This window comes from Nomascus leucogenys, chromosome 13 (genome assembly GCF_006542625.1).
Source record: "Nomascus leucogenys isolate Asia chromosome 13, Asia_NLE_v1, whole genome shotgun sequence".
Taxonomy (NCBI): Eukaryota; Metazoa; Chordata; class Mammalia; order Primates; family Hylobatidae; genus Nomascus; species Nomascus leucogenys.
The window spans coordinates 102506310-102527268 of NC_044393.1; the positions used below are offsets into that span (position 1 = coordinate 102506310).

The 20959-nt window shown below is 44.0% G+C and overlaps 1 protein-coding gene across 7 annotated transcripts in view; it reads left to right on the plus strand.

Annotated features, from left to right (window-relative positions):
- Nucleotides 1-20959, plus strand: part of DPP6 (dipeptidyl peptidase like 6) — a 1188326-nt gene that overhangs the window by 584986 nt on the left and 582381 nt on the right. The window contains exon 1 of one of the 7 annotated variants that reach the window (XM_030826247.1): nt 850-3190. The exons of 5 other annotated variants lie outside the window; for them this stretch is intronic. In XM_030826247.1, the coding sequence (XP_030682107.1) occupies nt 3134-3190 (57 nt within the window). In that variant the 5' untranslated portion in view covers nt 850-3133. Of the gene's footprint in view, nt 1-849; nt 3191-20959 lie in introns of those variants that run through there. One more of the 7 variants, XM_003280605.3, reaches the window with a different exon arrangement.

A 20959-nucleotide genomic window follows, 5' to 3' on the forward strand; every position in this document is an offset into this window, starting at 1 on the left:
TCCTCCAGGTTCATTCATGCTGTCACCAGTGGCAGGATATCTCGCTCTTTTGTTTTTAAAAACAGCCAAAGTCAAGTATGTAAAAAGATGGGCAGCTGAGAACCTGGTACCAGAATGTTCCAAGGAAAGGTACTGAGTGGCACAACCTGGCCTGGTTCTCCACCAGTAATTCCTAAACTTCCCCACCTGGAGGCTCCTGTCGACAGATGGGTGAATGACAGAGTAGATGAGTGAGGGAGGTGGGGAGCCCCGGTGGGGCCTGGCTGGTCAAAGTCCAAGCAATCTGATCCCAGCAGGACATTCCTTTGAAGGATCATGTATCACTTTACAAATATCCACAAGCCTTGCACTCTATCCATATTTGTTTAGGTGTAAAAAACTATTTTAAGCTCTTTACTGAGAAGTAAAATGGGACGCACCCACATGGATTCCCCAGCATGCACCGCTGAGCATTCCCTGAGGTACCGCTCCTCAGTTTAGGGTTTAGGTCAGGGGCCCTGGAATCAATGAAGGAGACCTGTCTTCCTCTTGTCTGCAGTCTTCCTCCTGAATATCACTGCTGGGTCAAGCCCATGGCCTCAGTGGGTTAGCAATGAATCCTTCCTAAGATGCGAATAGATGGGAGCTCAACATTTGACCCAGCCCTAGGGTTTTAGTTTTTTTGTTTGTTTGTTTGTTTGTTTTGAGATGGAGTCTTGCCCTGTCACCCAGGCTGGAGTGCAATGGCACCATCACAGCTCACTGCAACCTCCGCTCCCAGGTTCAAGCGATTCTCCTGCCTCAGCCTTCCAAGCAGCTGGGATTACAGGCATGTGCCACCACGCCCAGCTAATTGGGGTTTTAGGTTTGAGAGGAATCTCGGAAGGACAGGGTGATCTGAGGTCCTGAGTAACTCTGAGGCTGAAACTGCTCAGGTTTACTTTAAGGCAGGGGCTGTGATTTTCCCTGTGACTGACGTCCTCCAGGGATCAACTGCATTTCAGGTGTGTGAGGGGAGAGTGACTGCCCACCTGGCTACCCAGCCCTTCTTTCTGAGCCCCTGTTTACTCGGTTGCTGGGGCCTCCATGACAGATTTGCTTGGTGACCTTACACTGCAGTGGCTCCTGGGGCCAGAGATGTGACCAAGGAGGGACCTTGCACTGAGGAACCTGTGACCGTAGGAAGACCCTCTGAGGCCGACTCTTGTTTGGCCTGGGCCAGTCCCTCCTACCAACACTGATAAGAATTTAGGTTCCTAGCATCCCAGTAGGCAGGGTCACAAAGACAAGCTGAGAACTGATACCACTGCTGTACCCACCCCTGGACCTCCCTGTCCCATGCAGGAGTCTAAGCCAGTGCAACCAAGGCCGAGCACACACCCATACCACATGGCAAGGGTTTCACACGGGGTTTTCATTTTTTCACCCCTGGCCGAACGATGCAAGCTACCAGCCATCCACCCAGACTTCTTAGAGTCTGTGCCAAATACATACTCAGACCAGAATTAAGTTCAGGCCATGGTAGGGGTGACCAGCCACTCTGCCGTGACTTGGATTCAGCCATCAATTCCAAAGAAGCACACAGTGCCTTGCGTTTTGCTGGCTGGTTTGTTTTTGTAAAATGATGGGGCGGGAAGCAGTGCTGGGCATTGGAAAGGGGCTGAACAAGGGGAAATCTTCAATACCTTTTAAATGGAAACATGTCTAGTTGGCCTCTTTTCTGTAAGGAACTATACTGGGCGTCACAGAGGTGCAAAGACTAGAGTGATCAATTCAGGCCCTGGCCTGAAGGACTTCATTATTGAGAGTTCCCCGTATATATAAATGGCTAAACTCTCAGGCCAGTGAATGCCTGTGACCAAGTGCCAATGGGTGAAAGTAGAGGTTCCAGACCAGGAGTGGGAAATGCATCAACAGAGAGCTTGGCCACACACCGGCCCGGAGTGCAGAGGAGCAGTGCCAGGCCTCTGGGCACTGAGTTCTGAGCTTCTGGAGGGCCAGGAGATACTCCCACCTGCAAATGACTGGCTGATTGCACTTTCCTTAGAGTTTGCCACCTGCGTTTCTGCTCTACCCACTAACTGCCTGCTTAGGTGCAGGGAGCCAGGCAGGGGCAGTGGTACCTGGGTCAGGACACTACAGCAGCCTCTGGCCTCAGGCAGGGAGTGCTGGACAGGCCATCTCCTGTCCTGCTTTGTCTCTTTCTCCTTGAGCTCAGGACACAGTGGGGAGCCCTCGTGTTTCTGTAAGGTCATCACACAGGCTGGAATGTGTTTTTTTTTCCTCTCTCCCTGTCTTTCTTTTAATGGACAAACACCCTTGAGGTTCTGGTTGATTTTCTTAGAGAAATGTAGATTCTTTGATTCTAACGATGGAACATAAGTTTTCTGAATTTTAAGGAAAATAAAGCCCAAGATTTCAACAACCAGTGTTCCTGCCAAATCCACTGGGCAAACAGAAAAGCTGCCTGCCTCCGGTGCTCCCAGACCCCCGTCCTTCTCAAACACGCATCAGACACTTTGCACCAAGAAAAAACAAAGGGCATCCCTCCTGGGGCCACCCTTGCCCCCTCTCCAGGTATGCACTGTCTGGCGCGCCCTGCGTGGGGGCCGCAGGTTCAAGACACCCGGGCGCGGCGCGGGGCCCTGATGGATGCGGTGACCGAGGCTGTGGCTGCGGGCGCGGGGTCTCCTCGGCAGTCGCTGCCTCCGCGGCCCCCTCCCCAGCCCCAGCCTCAGCCTCAGCCCCGCTGAGCGGGCGGCCGGAGCATGCGCCGTGCGCGCCGGGCCAGGAGGCGGGCGAGGAGGCAGCGCGCATCACTCGGGTCCCCTTCCTGCACCCAGCCGCCACTTGCCGGTTGCTAAGCAGTTATCATTGTTTCTGTGGCGATTGCAGAGGCTGTTGCTAATTGGAGAAGCCCCACTAAGCAGCGGCAGCTTCCTCCTTCGGATCGTCTCTCTGCTGTTTGCATTTAAAGAGCAAACTCGGCTTGCCTGCCCACCCTCCCTCCCCCACCCTCCCCAAAATAGCCTTGTGATTTCGGAAGTATGGATTAAAATCACACTCCTCCTCACCTTACCGCTTGGACTCTGGTGGCTCCCAACTCGCCGTCAGACCCCAACTGCCCCGGTGGTGGGAAGCGCCTGGACGGACCATGACCACAGCCAAAGAGCCAAGCGCTTCGGGGAAATCCGTGCAGCAGCAGGAACAGGTAATGCTGCTTTTGGGGGTCCGTGTGTGTGTGTGTGTGTGTGTGCGTGCGTGTGCATGCATGCATATGTGTGTGCACGAGAGAGACAGAGAGGGAGGATATGTATTTAGTGAAGAATTTTGTATTTTGGATTGGTTTATGACTGTAGCCCCCTGAGCCACCAAGCTGGGAGGAGACGTAAAGTGCTGGGTGCTGCTGGAGTCTGCCGCTCTCCGCTCTCTGGCTTTTCTCTGTAAAGGGTGCCCTGGCTTGATGATTAAGGTACAGGCACAGGGAGCCTCTGTCAAGGTAAACTTGATGTGAAACACCGCCGGACAAAGGCCTCTCTCTACAGAGCCGCCAGATCTAACGTGTTCCCTGGGAAGGTTCCCAGCTAGTACTTTGTAACTTGGGGAAAGAGGGGTGTAGCCAAAAACATCAGCGTATTCTGACCCTCCAACAGGACTTTGCTTTGGTTCTAAGACAAGTCAAAAGAAAATGAGCTTGTTGAGAGGACTTTTCTTTGGAAACCTCGTGGCCCTTTCCTCCTGTTTCCCTCAAGAGCAAACTGTCCCTGCTAGAGAAGCCGAAGGATGGACGGTCGGGATAAAGGAGGACTCGCCGAGAAGGTGCAGGTTTAAAGGGCTGGTCGCGGACCAGGAAGGCTGCATGGGTCCCACATGGTACAGGGCGGCCGTTCGCCTTGTCCTGAGAAGACCACGGTCTGCAGTGGCTCAAGGCGTGAGGGAGGAAAGGTGAATCAGCCAGCCGCTTCACCACGCGTGTAGACATCGTAATTCCCTTCTTAGAAGATCTTGAGGGTTCTTGTCTTTTAATCATTGCTCAGTTCACCTCGGGCAGATCATTAAAATAGATCCTGGGAGACACCAATAGGTTCACAAAGCAGTTTGCTCAAGCGTGGTAAATCAACAGCATAAGCTGGCTTCTCCTATTTATTTTAGGGTTGCTGTTGGATCTCATTTGCTAGGATTAGGGCAAAGATAGGCGACCTCTTTAGAGTTCAGGAAGGTGAGGAGCCTCCTTGAGGACACTGTGTGACAGAATTCCATGCCAACCCTTCAGAGACTCACATGAAGATGACTTTGGATTTGTATTTAGTGGGGTCATTTCCCAAAGCCCATTTATCGATAAAAGGGGACCATTTTATCAGTACCATCATTATCATCATCTAAAGAACTTAAATCAAGTTTTATTTCATCTGGGAAGAAGATTCTGTAAATATGGACATTAAAAATTTTTATATTCAGTGTGACAGTGTGCATAAGGGTTAATGCTCAGTATAGCTTGACAGGTTCAAAATAGACAAAGCAAACCCACCTCCCTTCAAAAATTCCACAGAATATTTGCTCAATAAAGAAATATTCCCACACTAAATTAGCATTCTGTCATTAACTGGGTTTCTTTTTATTACAGTTCTCCTCCCTCATTAGTTATGAAATAAATGTGTGCTGGGCTTTCATGTTTGAACTAGGACTCAGGTCGCATCCCTGACCATGGGAGAGAAGTAATAATTACGAAAGAGTGCATTGCTGTTCATAGGTCTACACCCAGTACACCCAAGGATTGGGAGTCAGAAGCCCAATCTGCGTTATGTAAAAGAAATCCCTTGTTTCCTGTACAAATTTGCTCTTATTTTGCCTGATACCTCAGCATGCCAGGAGAGTGGGAGTAGTTAATTAGGGTGTGGGTTTTGGAGGACCTATGAGCTCTTGGTTTGATTTTATACCTTTTTATCATTGGAAATCCCGTGTCCTTGAACCTGTTCAATCGGAGAAGGCTTAAACTGGTATAAAACTGAAGAGCAGAGGCAGCCATGGCTACGGTGAGCAGGTGGGACACCCAGAAGAAGCAGCTGTCCTCATCCCATGCAGTTGGGAAGCCCCTTCTTCTCCCTCCTCAGAGAGGTGTCACCTCGACCCTAAAAAATGGACAGACCCCCCCCTCCACCATGAAGTACAATGAAGAGGGGAACAGCAGGGACAAGATAAGCCAGATGGGACAGGGGGTGAAGACCCCACATTTCAAGTGTATATACCTAGAGGAGACCTTACCTGGGGCCTTAACACACTGCTTAGAACATAAAGAGGTAAATAACCTCCTAATATAAAATCCCTAAAGACGGTCTCTTATTCCTGCATTATATATAATTTTGAAAGGTATTAAAACTATTCTGTGTGCTTAGACTGCAGAACTCTTAATGAGTTCTCCATTCCTTATTTTATTTTATTTTCCTTGTTGCTAATGAAACTTTGGGATACCTCTATTCCCAGGCTAGTAGGAATGTGTAGGGAGACCAGGAAAGAGGAATATGTTTCTTTTTTATTTATTTATTTATTTTTTTTGAGTGAGAGAGAGGATTGTTGCTTTGTGGTTTGGTTTTGAAGCAGGGGATCACTAAACTGTGCTAACTCAATGACTGCCTGCAAGTCACCAAGTGTTGATTCTTATGAGAAACTCAGTGGCACCTCACATCCTCATCTTGTGAGGCAATAACCAAAGAACTGGGATTGGATGGAGCCTGATGCCATCTCCGACATCCTTCCAGCTGTTTGGTTACTGCAATAGACTACCCATTACTGCTTAGCAAGTGAACAGAGGAAAGTGAGTTTCTTTACCAGCCTTGGTATTGGGAAACCAGGCATATGGGTGGTGGGTGGAAATAATTTTTGTGCCAAGGATGGCCACAAATTAGGGGGGAAATTAGAAAAAAAAAGATTTTACTTTTAGTTAGAGATTGCTGTTTTTTTTCTACCTTGTTTGCTAAAAATAAATATGTAAAAAGAGTATTTTGGGATTTTGGTTTGTTTTTTTAAAGGATACTAAATAAACAAGCCAGAGTAACAAGGAGAATTGGCTTCTGGGAGACTATTTCTTTTTCTCTTTGGAGATGCTAAAGTTTATTTTAAAATGAAGTATTGTGAACCCAGAGATGTTTGGAAGCAATATATACTTTAATCTGAATGAACTGAGTTGATCCTTTGGCTCTGAAGCCAATCAGGTGATACTGAGACTCCTCGGTGAAAATGGCTTAGCATTGGCTGCACCTGACCTCTGCTCCTGCACAGAGGGAAGCCTGGTGAGGGACCCAGAAAAAACGCTGAGGCAATTTTGGCTTAAATTTACTATATTCTCACAAGCAAATGAAACTCTTCCTTAGAAAACCAAATTAAGGGATTTTTTTCCCTTAAAATAAATAAAAATACAAATTTATTTTAATACATACTATCTCCATTTCAAATGATTTAAAATTGAAAAGCAGTGATCAGTAAAGCTATTAAGAGGAGACAGAAAAATTGATGCCCTCTGCTTGCAATGAGCCAGGACACATTTTTGCTCAAATATTAAGCAGGGAGAAGTTTTTCCTAGCATATTCTGTGCATGTGTATGTATGTGTGTGCATGTGCATGCACACACAAACACATGCACACACATGAACAGTCACACCCAGGCACACCTCATGTGTCACAAAATCAGAGTTGGAAAGGACCCCACCAATGCACTTGTTGGTCCTAGTTCATGCTCTTGTGCTGAAGAATCTCACAAATGTGTGGGAATATGCCTTTCCTCAAAACATCTCCAGAAAAACCTCCTCTCACATGGAAATAGCCTACATTCCACTGGCTAACTTGGATCTTTGGTTATATGTTCAGTCACATCTTTAACTTCCTTAGACCTGAAAATCAGCTGTTCTCATCACACCTTGTATATGTGACTGCTGTTTTTTGTTGCTTCTCAGTTTTCTTCAAGTTGTACAAATCCTAATAGACAACTCCCAATGTGTCTGTTCTTCTATAATGAACCCCAGGACCTAGTATTAACTGATAACTTAAATTAGGTGTCTGAACATGTATAATAATGCCATTACAGAAGAACTTTTTGAAATGAATAGAAATTTTAAACAACAGATTCCATAGAGCGGACATTAAAATGCATGTGAATTCTGGGAGAGGTTAGGTGGCCTCCCGGAAGGGCACATAGGTAATGGTCCAGTAAGAGGATTTCTGATGTTCCTGTCCACTGCTCTCTGAAATTGCTCTTTTTGCTTCTTGCAGTAGATACTGAAAGACAGGATCTAACTTTGACCATTATGAGAGTTAAATTTTTTATGTAACCATATTAAAAGGAAAAGGCAATGTGAGACATCTGTATTTAAGATAAATGTGGTAACAGGAAAAAAAGAAGTGAAAAGAACACAGAAAAACAAGATTCAATATTAGGAAGTGCACATAACTATTGAGGAGTCCCAATAGGGAAGGTGTCCTTTTGCAGTTCAAAAAGGGCATGGGGTGGGGTTGGTAGCCCTTTCACAGTTCACGGGGACATTGGATGCAGCAGCCATGCTCACGTACATTAAATTCCATCTGTGTGTGGTCTAAATTATCTAAGACTCTGTAGATAAAAAGAAAACTTGAAGGAACTGCTAAAGAATAGGGACACCAGGTTCTTAGGATTGTGTAGAAGTCCATCTAGGACTCTTGGACTTCCAGAGCCAAGAGAAAGGATGGAGTTTGGCTGCTAAATGGGCTGATGTGTGAAGGATTTGAGGAGAGAACTCAGAAATCTTGGATATCCTACAGAGAGCAGGTCCAGAACCAGAGCTCCCTACTGGGAACACCAGAATGGGTCCTTGAGCTGATGGGGAGCAGCATGGAGTCTTTGGGGAAGGGAAAGAGCTTAGCTGGTGCCGTGCTATCCTCAGAGAAGAGGGATGTCTTGCTCGTTACCAAAGAGAACAACATGATGAGGAAGCAAGCGAGCAACTAGCCTGGAGGCGGCATGCGCTGTGCTCTGAGAACTGACAGGTAGTTCACAATCTTTTGGGATCCCTGTCACCAACTTACTAAAAGGTGCAAGTCAGCAAGTGCCATTTAGCACATCAAATGAAAGCCCAGACAATTGAGAGCAAAGGCCATACCTGAAGATAGGCAAGGACAAATGATACCCAGATTGGCTTTTGGTGCAACCCAAACTCAAAACAATGGAAACAGTGTTTTTGTTTTGTTTTGTTTTTTTAAAATGCTTTCTCTGTGCATTAAATGCATTTTGTTATTTTATTCTGACATTCCATTAAACCAAATCCTGCCCCCTCATTCTCGATACTGTGGTTACCAGGGCAGATGTAGTCAAAACCTTCAAATGCTCCACGGAGAACATGTGAGGGCTGGAGGGTGCTTTTCATTAACCTTCACCGAAACATCTTAGCTCCAGTGTGCACATGGAAAGTGTTAATATGCTAATCACTTAGAGGAATGAACACTCACCATCTCTGCCTCATCGGGAATTGTAGCGTTATTATCTTTTATGGAAATGAGCTGTGCCTGTGTTTGGCACTCACTGATCTAGTTTTGCAGTAGGCATCGTGCACCCTCTGTCATTGAGGAAGAGAGGGCAGAGTGAATCTGTGGATCCAGAGTTCTAAAACCTGAGGAAGAGTGTATAATTCGGGGAGAAAGTGATTCTCTATAAGCTCTGAGAGGTCAATGGTTGACGTCCTTGCTTGTAAAAGATCGGACAGGTGGGGTGTGTATTATCTTGTTTCAGACACTGTTTGGAAAAACAAAATAAACTAAAGTGGTTTTATTTGAAGATGTAGGCTTGGTTACCCCATAGCCTTAAATCATGGAAGTAGGTAACCATGTCAATTTGCATGGGGAGCTGCGTGCAGTGGCTCATACCTGCAATCTTTGGGAGGCTGATGAGAGAGGATTACTTGAGTTTAGGAGTTTGAGACCAGCCTGGGCAACATGGCGAAGCCCCATGTCTAGAAAAAATAGAAAAATTATCCAGGCATGGTGGTGGCGCATGCCTGTTGTCCCAGTTACTCAGGAGGCTGAGGTAGGAGGATCACCTGAGCCCAGGGAGGTCGAGGTTGCAGTGAGCCATGATCACACCACTGAACTCCAGCCTGGGCAATGGAGTGAAACCCTGTCTCCAAAAAAAAAAAAGAAAAAAGAAAATCTGGGTGGGATATAAATCGCAATCCTGTTTGTTGGTGCAATTCTGCATGTGGCTGATATCCTAAAGTCCTCCTTGACTTTGATAGCATGTGTTTCTTGAAGTGGGGAGTGGAGAGGTCTCAACACACACAGCCCAGGTAGAATGATCAAATCTAGAAAGTTTATACTCTGTCCTACTCCCATCCCCATTTGTTGTTGACCTTTCAGGACTCTTTACTGCTACATCCCGGGTAGGCCCTTAATCTCCACTGGTGCCCATGGTCCAGCACCGTTTTCTCATACTTGACTCTTCTATCAAAACTGCTCCATGTGCTCTTCCACCTGGGCCTTGCTAAATGACTGAGACAAATCCAATCATTAAACAAAAAGTGTAAGGTGGGTGTTCTGCAGTACTTTCCTGAGAGCATTTGCAATTTCAACAGTAGCTATTGGTGATAAAACCCAATGCAATTATTAATGGCGGAAATTTCAGGCACAAAGTTGTGGCAAGACCTGATGGAAGAAAAAATATTTAGTCACATCGTTAAGGAATAATGAAGATGAGGTCACAGTGGGGACAGTCTTGGCACCCCTTAAATCATCAACAGGCTGTGCACATCCTGGAGGTATCTGTTCATTCTGTGTTCACATTAGAGCTGGTCTTGTATCAGGCAAGTACCAAATTACAGATCCTGTTGCTGCTTTCTGCTTTCAAATTCTGGAGGATTTGATGGTAATAGTGTTGAAATGTGCAGCGATTCCTTCTTAGGAAAAACTGCCATAATATGCGCAGGCATGGAGTCAGTGCTGTGGGTCCCCTTTGATCCTGGTGGCTGGGATCCTGAATGCAGCCCTCCACCAATGGCTTTACAAAGCACGTTGCTGATATAATGAAGTCTTGCTCCTCAAATTTTTAGTGACAATTTATGTATTATTCCTTTACTAGTATCTGATCAATTTTTAAGAAATTTAACTTCCCCTGCCAGAATTCAAGAAAAACTGCTTTCCCCAGTGTGAAACTGCATGAGAGTCAAGCATCATCTCAAGCTGCTAAGTTATTAATTTGGAACACAGGCTTTTAAAAAATATCTGTATGTGCGCCCATGTGTGTGTGTGGAGGGGGGGATGGGAGACAAGCCAAATCTGCTGATTAAAATGGGAACACCGTGGTGATGGTGGGGCTCTCTCAAAACACTTTAAAAGGTCGAAGTCCGTCTTCTGGACATGCTCATAAGATTTCTCTTGGAGATAATGGTAATTCATTCTCTTAAAAAAGATTGGTTCAACCCTTTGAATAGGCTACCTACAGCAAGATGTAACATCACAACCAAAAAATATTCAAAGCGTATTCCATGTTTTGTCTTTTGTAAATAATATGTGACAGAGGTGGTCTTGAATAGTAGTGATGTATGTTTTCAAATTAATGAAAATAATTTATCTCTTTATTCTCTAGCAGTGATTCTTGAAATTCTTCATTCTTTTTAGAAGTTGTTATAGCATTCACTCTAGGAATTCCAAAATTATGACACTAAGTATGTATCTCAAATCAGGCCTCTGAGTGGGAGAGGGAAGGAAACATATTTTTAATTTTAATAGACTGCCTAATATCCCATCCACTTATTAGACAGATATTGGATCCAAGGAAGATTTTTATTTTGATAAATAGTAATGGGAGAGCCAAGGTAGGGGGAAAGGAGAGCTGGATGGGAACGGCTCAAGGTCAGGAGAGAGCAGAAGAGTCACCAGCCAAGGTGCCTGGACCCAAGGAGCAGCCAGCAGTCTGCTGGAGAAAGGTGGAATGCGGCTGCAGGGGCACACAGAGATGGTTTGGGAAAACAGAAACAGGAACTGTGATGTGAAAGTGCTTTGAAAGCATACAATGGAAAACAGCAGTGAGCTCATAAAGTTGTAGAAGGGAGGGAGGAAGCCTGAACTTGTCACGAGGGGCTCTTGCTTAAGAGAACAGGTGTTCGTGACATAGGTAAAACCGGAGGAGTGACTTGAACATCAAAATTTCATTCTGTGAATGTCACTATTTAATCGAGGCACGTTTTGATAGGTGAAAAAAGGGACTAGAAACTTCTGGCTTTCAAAGAGCAAAAAGAGTTTGTTATTTCACAAATAAATTCAAGTTTACCTAGAAGCAACAAGATATTTTAAGACATGGTGTGTATATGTATATATTATACACACACATACACCCCCTTACATATATATGTAGTACTTCTTGGAATAGCCTGAGAAAGAAACATTTAGGAAGACTCAATATAATTATTAATACAATTTCTGGCTCTGATTTTGATGAGCCAGATATTTTGATGTTCATTTTGATGCAATCTGCCATGCCTCAAACACCAGGTCATATGATACATATGACTTGGTTAAAGAAGCGATTAACCAATAAGAGAACTTTGGCAGGTAAGAACTATTTTGCCATTAAAAACCATGAAGCTGTAATGTCTCAAAAGCTCCCTTAATGCATTTTATTAATTCTTTCTGCTCATTACTAGGCTTGGAATGATGAAGAATTGACCCTTGACTTGCCAATAGCTAACTTACGGGGGAGTTGGGAGAATTGCTATGCTTTGGCATGGATGCCCCTGACTTCTGATCCAAGCTCCTCCACCTGCTAGCTGAGGGATATTGGACAGTTCTGGACTGATTCTGTATCTGTGAAATGGGGATGATTCCTGTCACACTGTTGCTGTGAAAAACAAAATATAGAAACACGGAATGCCGTTCTTGGCATGGAGATTCCAAACTATTGTTCAGTGAACACCTACTGTGTGCTGACATCCCAATGCTACTTGAATCTTCTTATTTTCAGCATTTGGTCAGAGCTCATATTCCATTTTTAAGATGATTTGTTCTACAAAATCATAGAATGTCTGACTTTTAAAGCATCTTATAGCCCCTCTTGCCCAGTGATTTTTGGACTTTTGTTTTAGTAACGTGAACCCCTTTTCCAAAGGGCATGTCTTTTCCAAGACTGGCATGTGAAGGTGGCGAACGTGCTGGCTTAGTGCCCCGAGACATGTCAGCAGAGCCCCAGGGCATGGGGGAGCCCAGCTCACAAACCACACCTCTAATTCAGCAGTCTAATTTTGCACAGGAGTAAAATCAAGCTCAGAGAGGTTGAGTAAATTACCAAAATCATACAGCTGGCAAGCTGCAAATTCAGAACACAACTCCCTCCTTTTTTTTTCTCCAAATCAAGCAATCCTGAGTGAAACATGGGAAATATAATATGCCAAGAAGATTAACACGAAAAGTGTTAACTGCCAACTGCAAAGGAAATAAACGAATTAGATAATATGAGTGGGTTAACAAATTCTCACCTGGAGGTCAGTTTAAGAAAAGGTTTGTGTCCTCCAGGTAAATCAAACCTTCTGCAGTTTTTCCTCTTCACATCTCATGGACAAACACAGCCATTTCCTCCTTTTATTGCACCAGTGCTGAGTGCATGAGGTTGTTCATAGCAATCTGTCATATTTGAGTAATTTATTATTTAATGAGTTGCTTTTGAAACAAGGAAAATAATGAGGATGTTACCATTGTTTATCTCCCCAATTTTTAAAAGTAAGCAACAATTAATAAATTATGCATGCTTTGGAAGTATGCAGTAGTTAATTTTCAATCTCATCTTACAGCTGAATAACCTCAAAGGTAGTAGTTATACAACAGGTGTGGGAATATGTGAGTGTGAGGGAGAGGAATCCCAGGACATCACCTGTACACACTGGGGGTTTGGCCCAGCAGGGCTTCAGATGTTGAAACATCTGGAAATTTTATTTGCTCACAAGCTTAAAATGAACCAAAAGTATGTTGCTTATTAACACTTTTGAGGATCTGATGAAAGCCAGAGGCCTGCTTGCCAGAAAAATCCCTACAATTTTTTGAGTTCCTAAGGTTCACATTCCCTTCATTTCTGTCTGTGGACTCCAGGTTGAGCATCTCTGTGGTCACCATGGTCCCCATCAAGCTAGCACAGTCTTAAGACACATCAGTAGGAATGTACTCAGTGCTCAAAGCTTACATAGATATTGACCAGTAGCCATCACCTCTGGGGGCTGTGCTAGGGAGGCACAGCACAAGAAGCTGGAATGGGCTGGGGAGAGTGGTAAGGTAGCAATGGGTAGGAGATCCCAGAAGTGGTAGGTAATGGACCGTGATCCATGTCGGGTGATTAAAGGCTAAAGGAATATGGTTCTGTCCTCAACCACCTGGTGGCCTCAGCCTGGGATGCATGACTGTGTCTTCATCCACAGGGGACAGTTTGACTAAGAACCCCAAGTATTGAAGACCTCAAGACTTTAATATGGTACTTCCTGTACCTTGACACACATACATAAGCTTCTGAAGGACACAAAACATGCCACGTTACTTGTTGTGTCTCTGACGCCAAGCACAATGGTGACCCACTTGTGTGCTAAATGAATCAGTGAGTGAATGAATTGTGTCCTCCTCTCTAAACCTCCTCTACTGAGTTATCCACAAAGTTGAGGGTCTGTGGTTTTACTATTTATTCATCAAATGAACCATTGAACAAAGTAATCAAATTTTCAGAGCCCTGTAAAGAAATCAAATCTCCCTCTGAATTGCTAACTCACCTTGCTTTCCCTATTGTTTAAAGTGTCATTGCCATTCTTCCTTTCCCAATACTCCACCCTCACCTGTCCTACCCAAAAATATTTCTCTGCCACAGAAGCATGAATTATTCACTCCAGCCACCAGCCATGCATCAACATTCAGTCTTGCTGTGACTCATCTCCATAAGTGAATATTCTCTCATTTACCAACTGTATAGATAAGAAAACCATCAGAAATCAAAGAACTGTTGAAAAATGGGCATTTTACATCACCAAAGCCCTTTTTTGTTGTTGAAACAGAAGCTTCAAGTCTTCTCCATCCACTGAAATGAGTTGTTGAAGTGGAAAAATAAGTTCTAATTGAACCACCTTCTCCGATGCAGAGAAAAAGCAGACTTGAACATTTGGGTTGATCTTCTATTTCTCGGGTTGGAGAAGTGCTTTGAGGAAAGAAATATGGGGGATCAAGATCAGAGGAATGCAAAGTTCTGGAATTGCCCTCTACTGGGTCTGGCTTGGGGAAGTTTGTAGAATTTTTTAATGAGTGATTGTAGGTTCAAGAGAGATTTCAGGTGCAGGTGGCAGGGTGAAATTCTTTCTTACACAGAAATGAATGAGTTAGTGAAACTGTACCATGTACAGTTTGGGAGAATGGGGGCAATGGGGGGATTGTGGTACAGGAGAAGGAGCACCAGCCTGGGATTCAGACAGGTCTGAGTTGAAATTCCAGCTCTGGCACTCGCTAGGTAGGCAGCGTTGGACAAGTTGGGTAACCTCAGTTTCCACATTGAGCAAGTGCTTGACTAATAACAGCTGTGACTGTTACCAGTATGGTAATTACAGTATCCCAAGGTGTAAAGCAGAAGCATGATTATATGAGTTGGGTCAAAGATTTGGCTGTCTCCCTGCTCCCCACCGATCTGGCTACAGGACAGACTTTGCTAAATGGACACAGATTTACTTCCAATGAAGTGGGTTTGCTGCACTGAATAAAGTAGTTTACTTTTCCTTCACTGCAGCTGTGCTTGAAATTGGACAGAAAGTTGCGCGCGGTGGCTCATGCCTGTAATCACAGCACTTTGGGAGGCCGAGGCGGGTGGATCACGAGGTCAAGAGATCGAGACCATCCTGGCTAACATGGTGAATCCAGCCTGGGCAGCAGAGCATGACTCTGTCTCAAAATAAATAAATTAATAATAATAAATTGGACAGAAAATAAGATACAGTTGTAGCAATTAGTCTGCAGTTTTTGACTTTATTAAATTCTCTTAGACATGTGGCTGCACCATTATGCTTAGGTACCTGAAGCTCTATTGTGCTGTATTCATTGTCAAAAATGTGTTTGCGACGTAGATACTTCTTTTACTTAGTTCTATAGTGATATTGTTGTGTACCTGAAGTTTTCAAGCAGCTAGTGTATATAATTGCATGTAAAATAGACTGTATTTTGTACTTATTGGAATCTAATAGTGATACTTGGTTTTAGATTACTGAATGTAGATTCTGAAGAATTATGGCCCCAGTAATGAATGGATGTGCAATTAGAATTTTTATCATTTTTTATTCTGTAACATCTCTGCTGAAAATTTCAGGTTTATATAATTGTTTTGGCTTGGCTTGAAACACAAATTATACTTAAAGTAACAGACAGTAATTGAGAAAATTATACTTAAAGGAACAGACAGTAATTGAATCCAATAAAAACACCAAAGAAGATCAAGATTGCTGTGAGTGGAGAGTCTGGCTTGTATATTTTGTGAACCTCATGGCTTGAATGACATATTCTCAACAAATGCATGCCAAGTAAAAGAAATACTAACTTTATGTTTTTGATTCAAATCTTCATTTCGTGAAACTCCGAATAACTTTTAATAATATGGTAGTTTATGTGTTGATCCAGTGTTTTCAATTTTAACAATATACAGAGAATTCCTAATAACACTGGAGATTTTGAAATTTTCAAAAAATAAAATTTTGTATAAGCTTTACCCTGTGCGGGAATCCTCACTTCTGGTCTCAAACCACCTAGTATTGGGCATTGAAAATATTCACAGAGATTATGTATTCATTATATAGTTGTACTTAGAAATGTATATGAGAGTTGTTAACGTCATAGGACTCAATATGCGTCTCTCTCTTTCTCACTCTTTACATGCTTAGGAATGCCAACTACTTTCTCACATTATCCTGTAAAGAGGTATAATTGATTTAGAGATAATGAGAGTGACCTAGGGAAAAAGTTATTAAGCCACAAATCAATTACACCCCTATCGACCACACCCCCACTTGCTCTCCCCACCTCTCTTCCAGCCCCCAAATACCAAGACCAAAAGCTTGGAATCACTTCATGGAAAGTCCTTTGAAAATGATTTGTACACTGATAAAACTTCTTGGAAACATAAATCCCTTGACTGATACTTGTTGAGCAAGTTAAAGATGCCCCAGTTCACACCTATTGCAACAGAACCAGAAATCACTGAAAGAGGCTAAGTTGTACCTACAAGTTTGGGATGGAGAGCTGGGTTTCTGTCCTTTGTTATTCGGGATGTCTGTCTGTCTTTTCCTTCCTTCCTTCCTTCCTTCCTTCCTTCCTTCCTTCCTTCCTTCCTTCCTTCCTTCCTTGGGCTCGGTAAGTACAGTGTAGTAACAGTGTAATAGCATTTGTGTTCCCACCTTCCTACACCACCCCCAACCCCCCCAAGCCATGGCATGAGCTTATATGTTAGAGAAAAAGAAACAGCTTCGGAGAGCCTGGCCATTCCAGGGCCATGCTGTCTGGTAGCTTCTGTGTTGGCAGTGAGGATCGTTGATGTGAGTGATGGGCTTATGCACAGGTGTGTGTGTTCTTCATCCAGCCTACCCTCCTCTGTGGTTCTGGTTTTCAGTGTGTTGGTTTGGGGCTGTGTGATGATCTTTATGTGGCCTCCAGGGCCAGCAGCAGGAGGTGTCTGCCATGTCAGGGGAGAGTAATGAGGTCTGGACGCCGTGGAATGCCTGCGTGCAGCCTCTCTGCATTTGTCCTCATGAACTTCTCCAACAGTCTTACTGATTTTTTTACAACAAAAATTACACTTAATGATTATCTATTTCATGTAAAGACACAAAGACCATTTTACTGTTAGGATTGAAATAAAACTTGTTTGGTCTTCAAATTGTTTTGCTCTAACACAGGCGAGATTTTTATTTTTAAAGACAAGGTTAAAACTCTTTTTCTCTGCATAATTTTAATGTCTAGAATAGAGTAACAATCCTGCTTTATATTTGTATAACACTCAGCACCAGTGCTAACAAAAATGCAACATGAGACTGGGCATGGTGATTCATGCCTGTAATCCCAGCACTTTGGGAAGCTGAGGCAGGTGGATTACCTGAGTTCAGGAGTTCAAGATCAGCCTGGCCAACATGGTGAAAACCCATCTCTACTAAAAATACAAAAAATTACCCAGGTGTGGTGGCGGGTGCCTGTAATCCCAGCTACTCAGGAGGCTGACATGGGAGAATCACTTGAACCCAGGAGGCGGAGGTTGCAGTGAGCCGAGAGTGGACCACAGCACTCCAGCCTGGGCAATAGGAGCGAGACTTTGTCTCAAAAAATATGCAACATGCCGGGTGCGGTGGCTCACGCCTGTAGTCGCAGCACTTTGGGATGCCGAGGTGGGCAGATCACGAGGTCAGGAGATCGAGACCATCCTGACCAACATGGCGAAACCACGTCTCTACTAAAAATACAAAAATTAGCTGGGCATGGTGGTGGGTGCCTGTAGTCCCAGCTACTTGGGAAGCTGAGGCAGGAGAATTGCTTGAACCCAGGAGACGGAGGTTGCGGTGAGCCGAGATCACACCACTACACTCCAGCCTGGGCAACAGAGTGAGACTCTGTCTCAAATATCTCAAATATATATATATATGCAACATGAACTACTATGTAATTTAAAAATTTTACTAGCCACCTTAAAAATTAAGAAGAAACAGATGGAAATGATTTTACCATGTATTTTATTTAATCTAATATATCAAAAATCTATTATTCCAACATGGAAGCAATATAAAAATTGTTAATGAAACAGTTTATGTTTGTTTTTTCCATTCCAAGTCTTTGGAATGGCATGTGTGCTTTACACCGATGGCGCCCCTCACTTTAGGCCGGCCCTGTGTCCAGTGTGGTCTGCATAAGGGACTCTGGTGTCCAGAAGTTCCCATGGCCTCTCCATTCCGCACTTGGTTTTCACAAAAACTATCTCCTACCTTCTAATGTCTTCAATTCTACAGGAAAATGAGAATCATCTCCAGACAGTATAAACTGTATCCATAATCCATATTAGGAAGAGAAAAAATAGCCAATTGTACTTCTTCTTTTTTTTTTTTGAGACAGAGTTTTCCTCTGTTGCCCAGGTCGGAGTGCAGCGGTGCAATCTCGGCTCACAGCAACCCCCGCCTCCAGGGTTTAAGTGATTCTCCTGCCTCAGCCTCCCTAGTAGCTGGGACCACAGGCATGTGCCACCATGGCCAGCTAATGTTTTTAGTAGAGACGGGGTTTCACCATGTTGGCCAGGCTGGTCTCGAACTCCTGGCCTCAGGTGATCTACCCGCCTCGACCTCCCAAAGTGCCGGGATTACAGGCATGAGCCACCGTGTGGGGCCCCAATTGTACTTCTGTTTGAACTTATATTGGCAAATGTAGTAGTTTTCTAGAGTTTTAGAAAAGGTAGTGTTTATTATTATAAATATTTGCTGACAACTTTCTGAGCAAAGGGCAGTATTTATTCTACTAAATATGTACTGAGCATCTGCTAGTTATTTAGCAGACTTCTAGGCACAAAGGATCCAATGGAAAAAATAAGAATATTCATATTTAACAGCTTCTTTGTGCTCTAGGCATTGATTATTCTCTGCATTGATAGAATTTACACTTGCAGTTTTCACCAAAGAAAATGTTCCACAGTTTAGGCAACATGGCAAAAATCCATCTCTACAAAAAAATACCCAAATTAGCAGGTGGTGCACGCCTGTAGTCCCAGCTACTCAAGAGGCTGAGGTGGGAGGATCGCTTAAGCCCAAAAGATCGAGGCTGCAGTGAGCTGTGATTGCACCACTGTGGTGACAGAGCGAGACCCTGTCTTAAAAAAAAAAGAAAAAACGCTTTAATTTTACAGAACCTGCTCTCCGTGTACCCTTCTCTACCCTCCTTAAGATGACGAACACTGGGTCTGGGGTGCAGGGGGCCCACAGCTGGAGTTGAAGAAGAAGTTAGGAGACGGCTAGGAACCATCACGGAGATTTTCACCCTGGTTACTTCATTATCGCTTGTTGGGGATTGGTGAAGATTAGAAATTGGAGATGGCGGCCAGGCGCGGGCACTCACGCCTGTAATCCCAGCACCTCTGGGAGGCTGAGGCGGGCGGATCACAAGGTCAGGAGTTCAAGACCAGCCTGGTCAATATGGTGAAACCCCGTCTCTACTAAAAATACAAAAAAATTAGCCAGGCGTGGTGGCGGGTGCCTGTAATCCCAGCTACGCAGGAGGCTGAGGCAGGAGAATCGCTTGAGCCCAGGAGGCGGAGGTTGCAGTGAGCTGAGATTGCGCCGTTGCACTCCAGCCTGGGTGACAGAGCAAGACTCCGTCTCAAAAAAAAAAGGAAGAAATTGAACATGGCTTTCAGAGGAGGTTCTCTTCCCTGCAGACAGTGGCCCTAGACTCTTGTCTAAGGCAAAAGTGGGATTTAGGGAAAGATACTGTGGTAGCTGACACAGAACTGCAAAAGGCTGAGAACCCAGGCCTGCAAAGGGCAGCAGCTGCTCCCCTCCTATGGGCACTCTATTGCCCTCATAGAGAGAAGGCCTCTCCCAGCACTTTCCACAACCCCACCCCCAACCCCCAACCCCCAGCTTAGTTCTCTAGAAGAGCAGACCCTCACCCTCCCCTACCTCCTCAGCCCAGCCTGGAAAGGCCCACGGAAGAAGTCTGCCAGCCTTGGCTAAAGTTACGGGTCCGCCTCTGGATCAGCCACCTGGCCTGGGAACGAAGCAGTATGAGCCCACATTCTGAGTTGTAAAACCCCATAATTAGGAAATAGACTTAAAGTGCTCCCATCACATTAGGATGCAATGTGCATTTTTGTTTGTAGAAGCTTGTTCTCCGTTTCTTCTTCTTTGGGCAAAATAAGCTCAGTTTGACTAACTCCGCCATTTCTAACCCAGACCCCATCATGCTCTGACACTTTGGCAAGCACACTGGTTGAGCAAGAGAGTCAACTACAGAAGGAAGACAATTTTCATTTGGTCTAAAACTTTATACCTGTGATATTCTGTGCCATGAAGAGACTCGTGCTTAATAATTCATTTTCCAATGATCTTAGGCAATGTAGAAGATTACAAATACCGTGAGACCTGAACTCCTCCTTCAGGGAACTTAACAGTTTTCAGTGGCAGGGGAAATAAGAGTAGATTCCTGAAACCATAGCAGCATCCGATAGAACAGAACATTTCCTCGACTCTAGCAAATCTCTTAATTCCAGGTGTACTCGGGAAGATAGTAGCATTTATTGGGTATATACTATGAAGAGAGAAGTGTCATATCCTGATAAGGGGTTTATAGGCAGTAAACATTGTAGTCTTTGCCTTCAAGGTGTTTGAAACATAAAACATGCTCACATTAGCTAAATATGCCTGCTTCAATGCCTGTACTTATGTCACACAACTGACGTTATCAACCTGGTTTCAAAAGCCATGAGCAAAAATCAAATCAGGTAATGTGTGTAAAAGTTCATTATGAACTGTAGCACCACACAAACCGAGATGGTATTATTGCGCTCAGACCTTCTGTTTTATAGTGTGTTCCAGAAGCTGGCCTGGTTGCAGAAGAGAATGAGCTCATTAGCCCTGTTCAAAAAAAAATAAATGGAATAATAAAGAAACTTCAAAACCAAATGAAATACCATTCCATGCACATCTTGGAAAAGTTTATAACGTATTTAAACATGAAGGGCTATTGTAAGCTTGACAATAAAACTGTGAGGATATTGTTCATTTCCAAGATTCACTTTTCAAAGATAGCTCTATCGTGAAAGTCTCTTTTGGAGTTTATGTATAGTTCTTTAAATTGGCACAGTTGGCTTAAAGCTAAAACACTGTAGTTTGCATTAAAAAAGGAAAAAAAAGCAAGTGCTTTTGCACAAAAGGCTGTAAGAAGTGAGGGCTGCATATGAAGCGAGTGTTCCGTTGACTGTGTGAGCGTGAGACCCTTT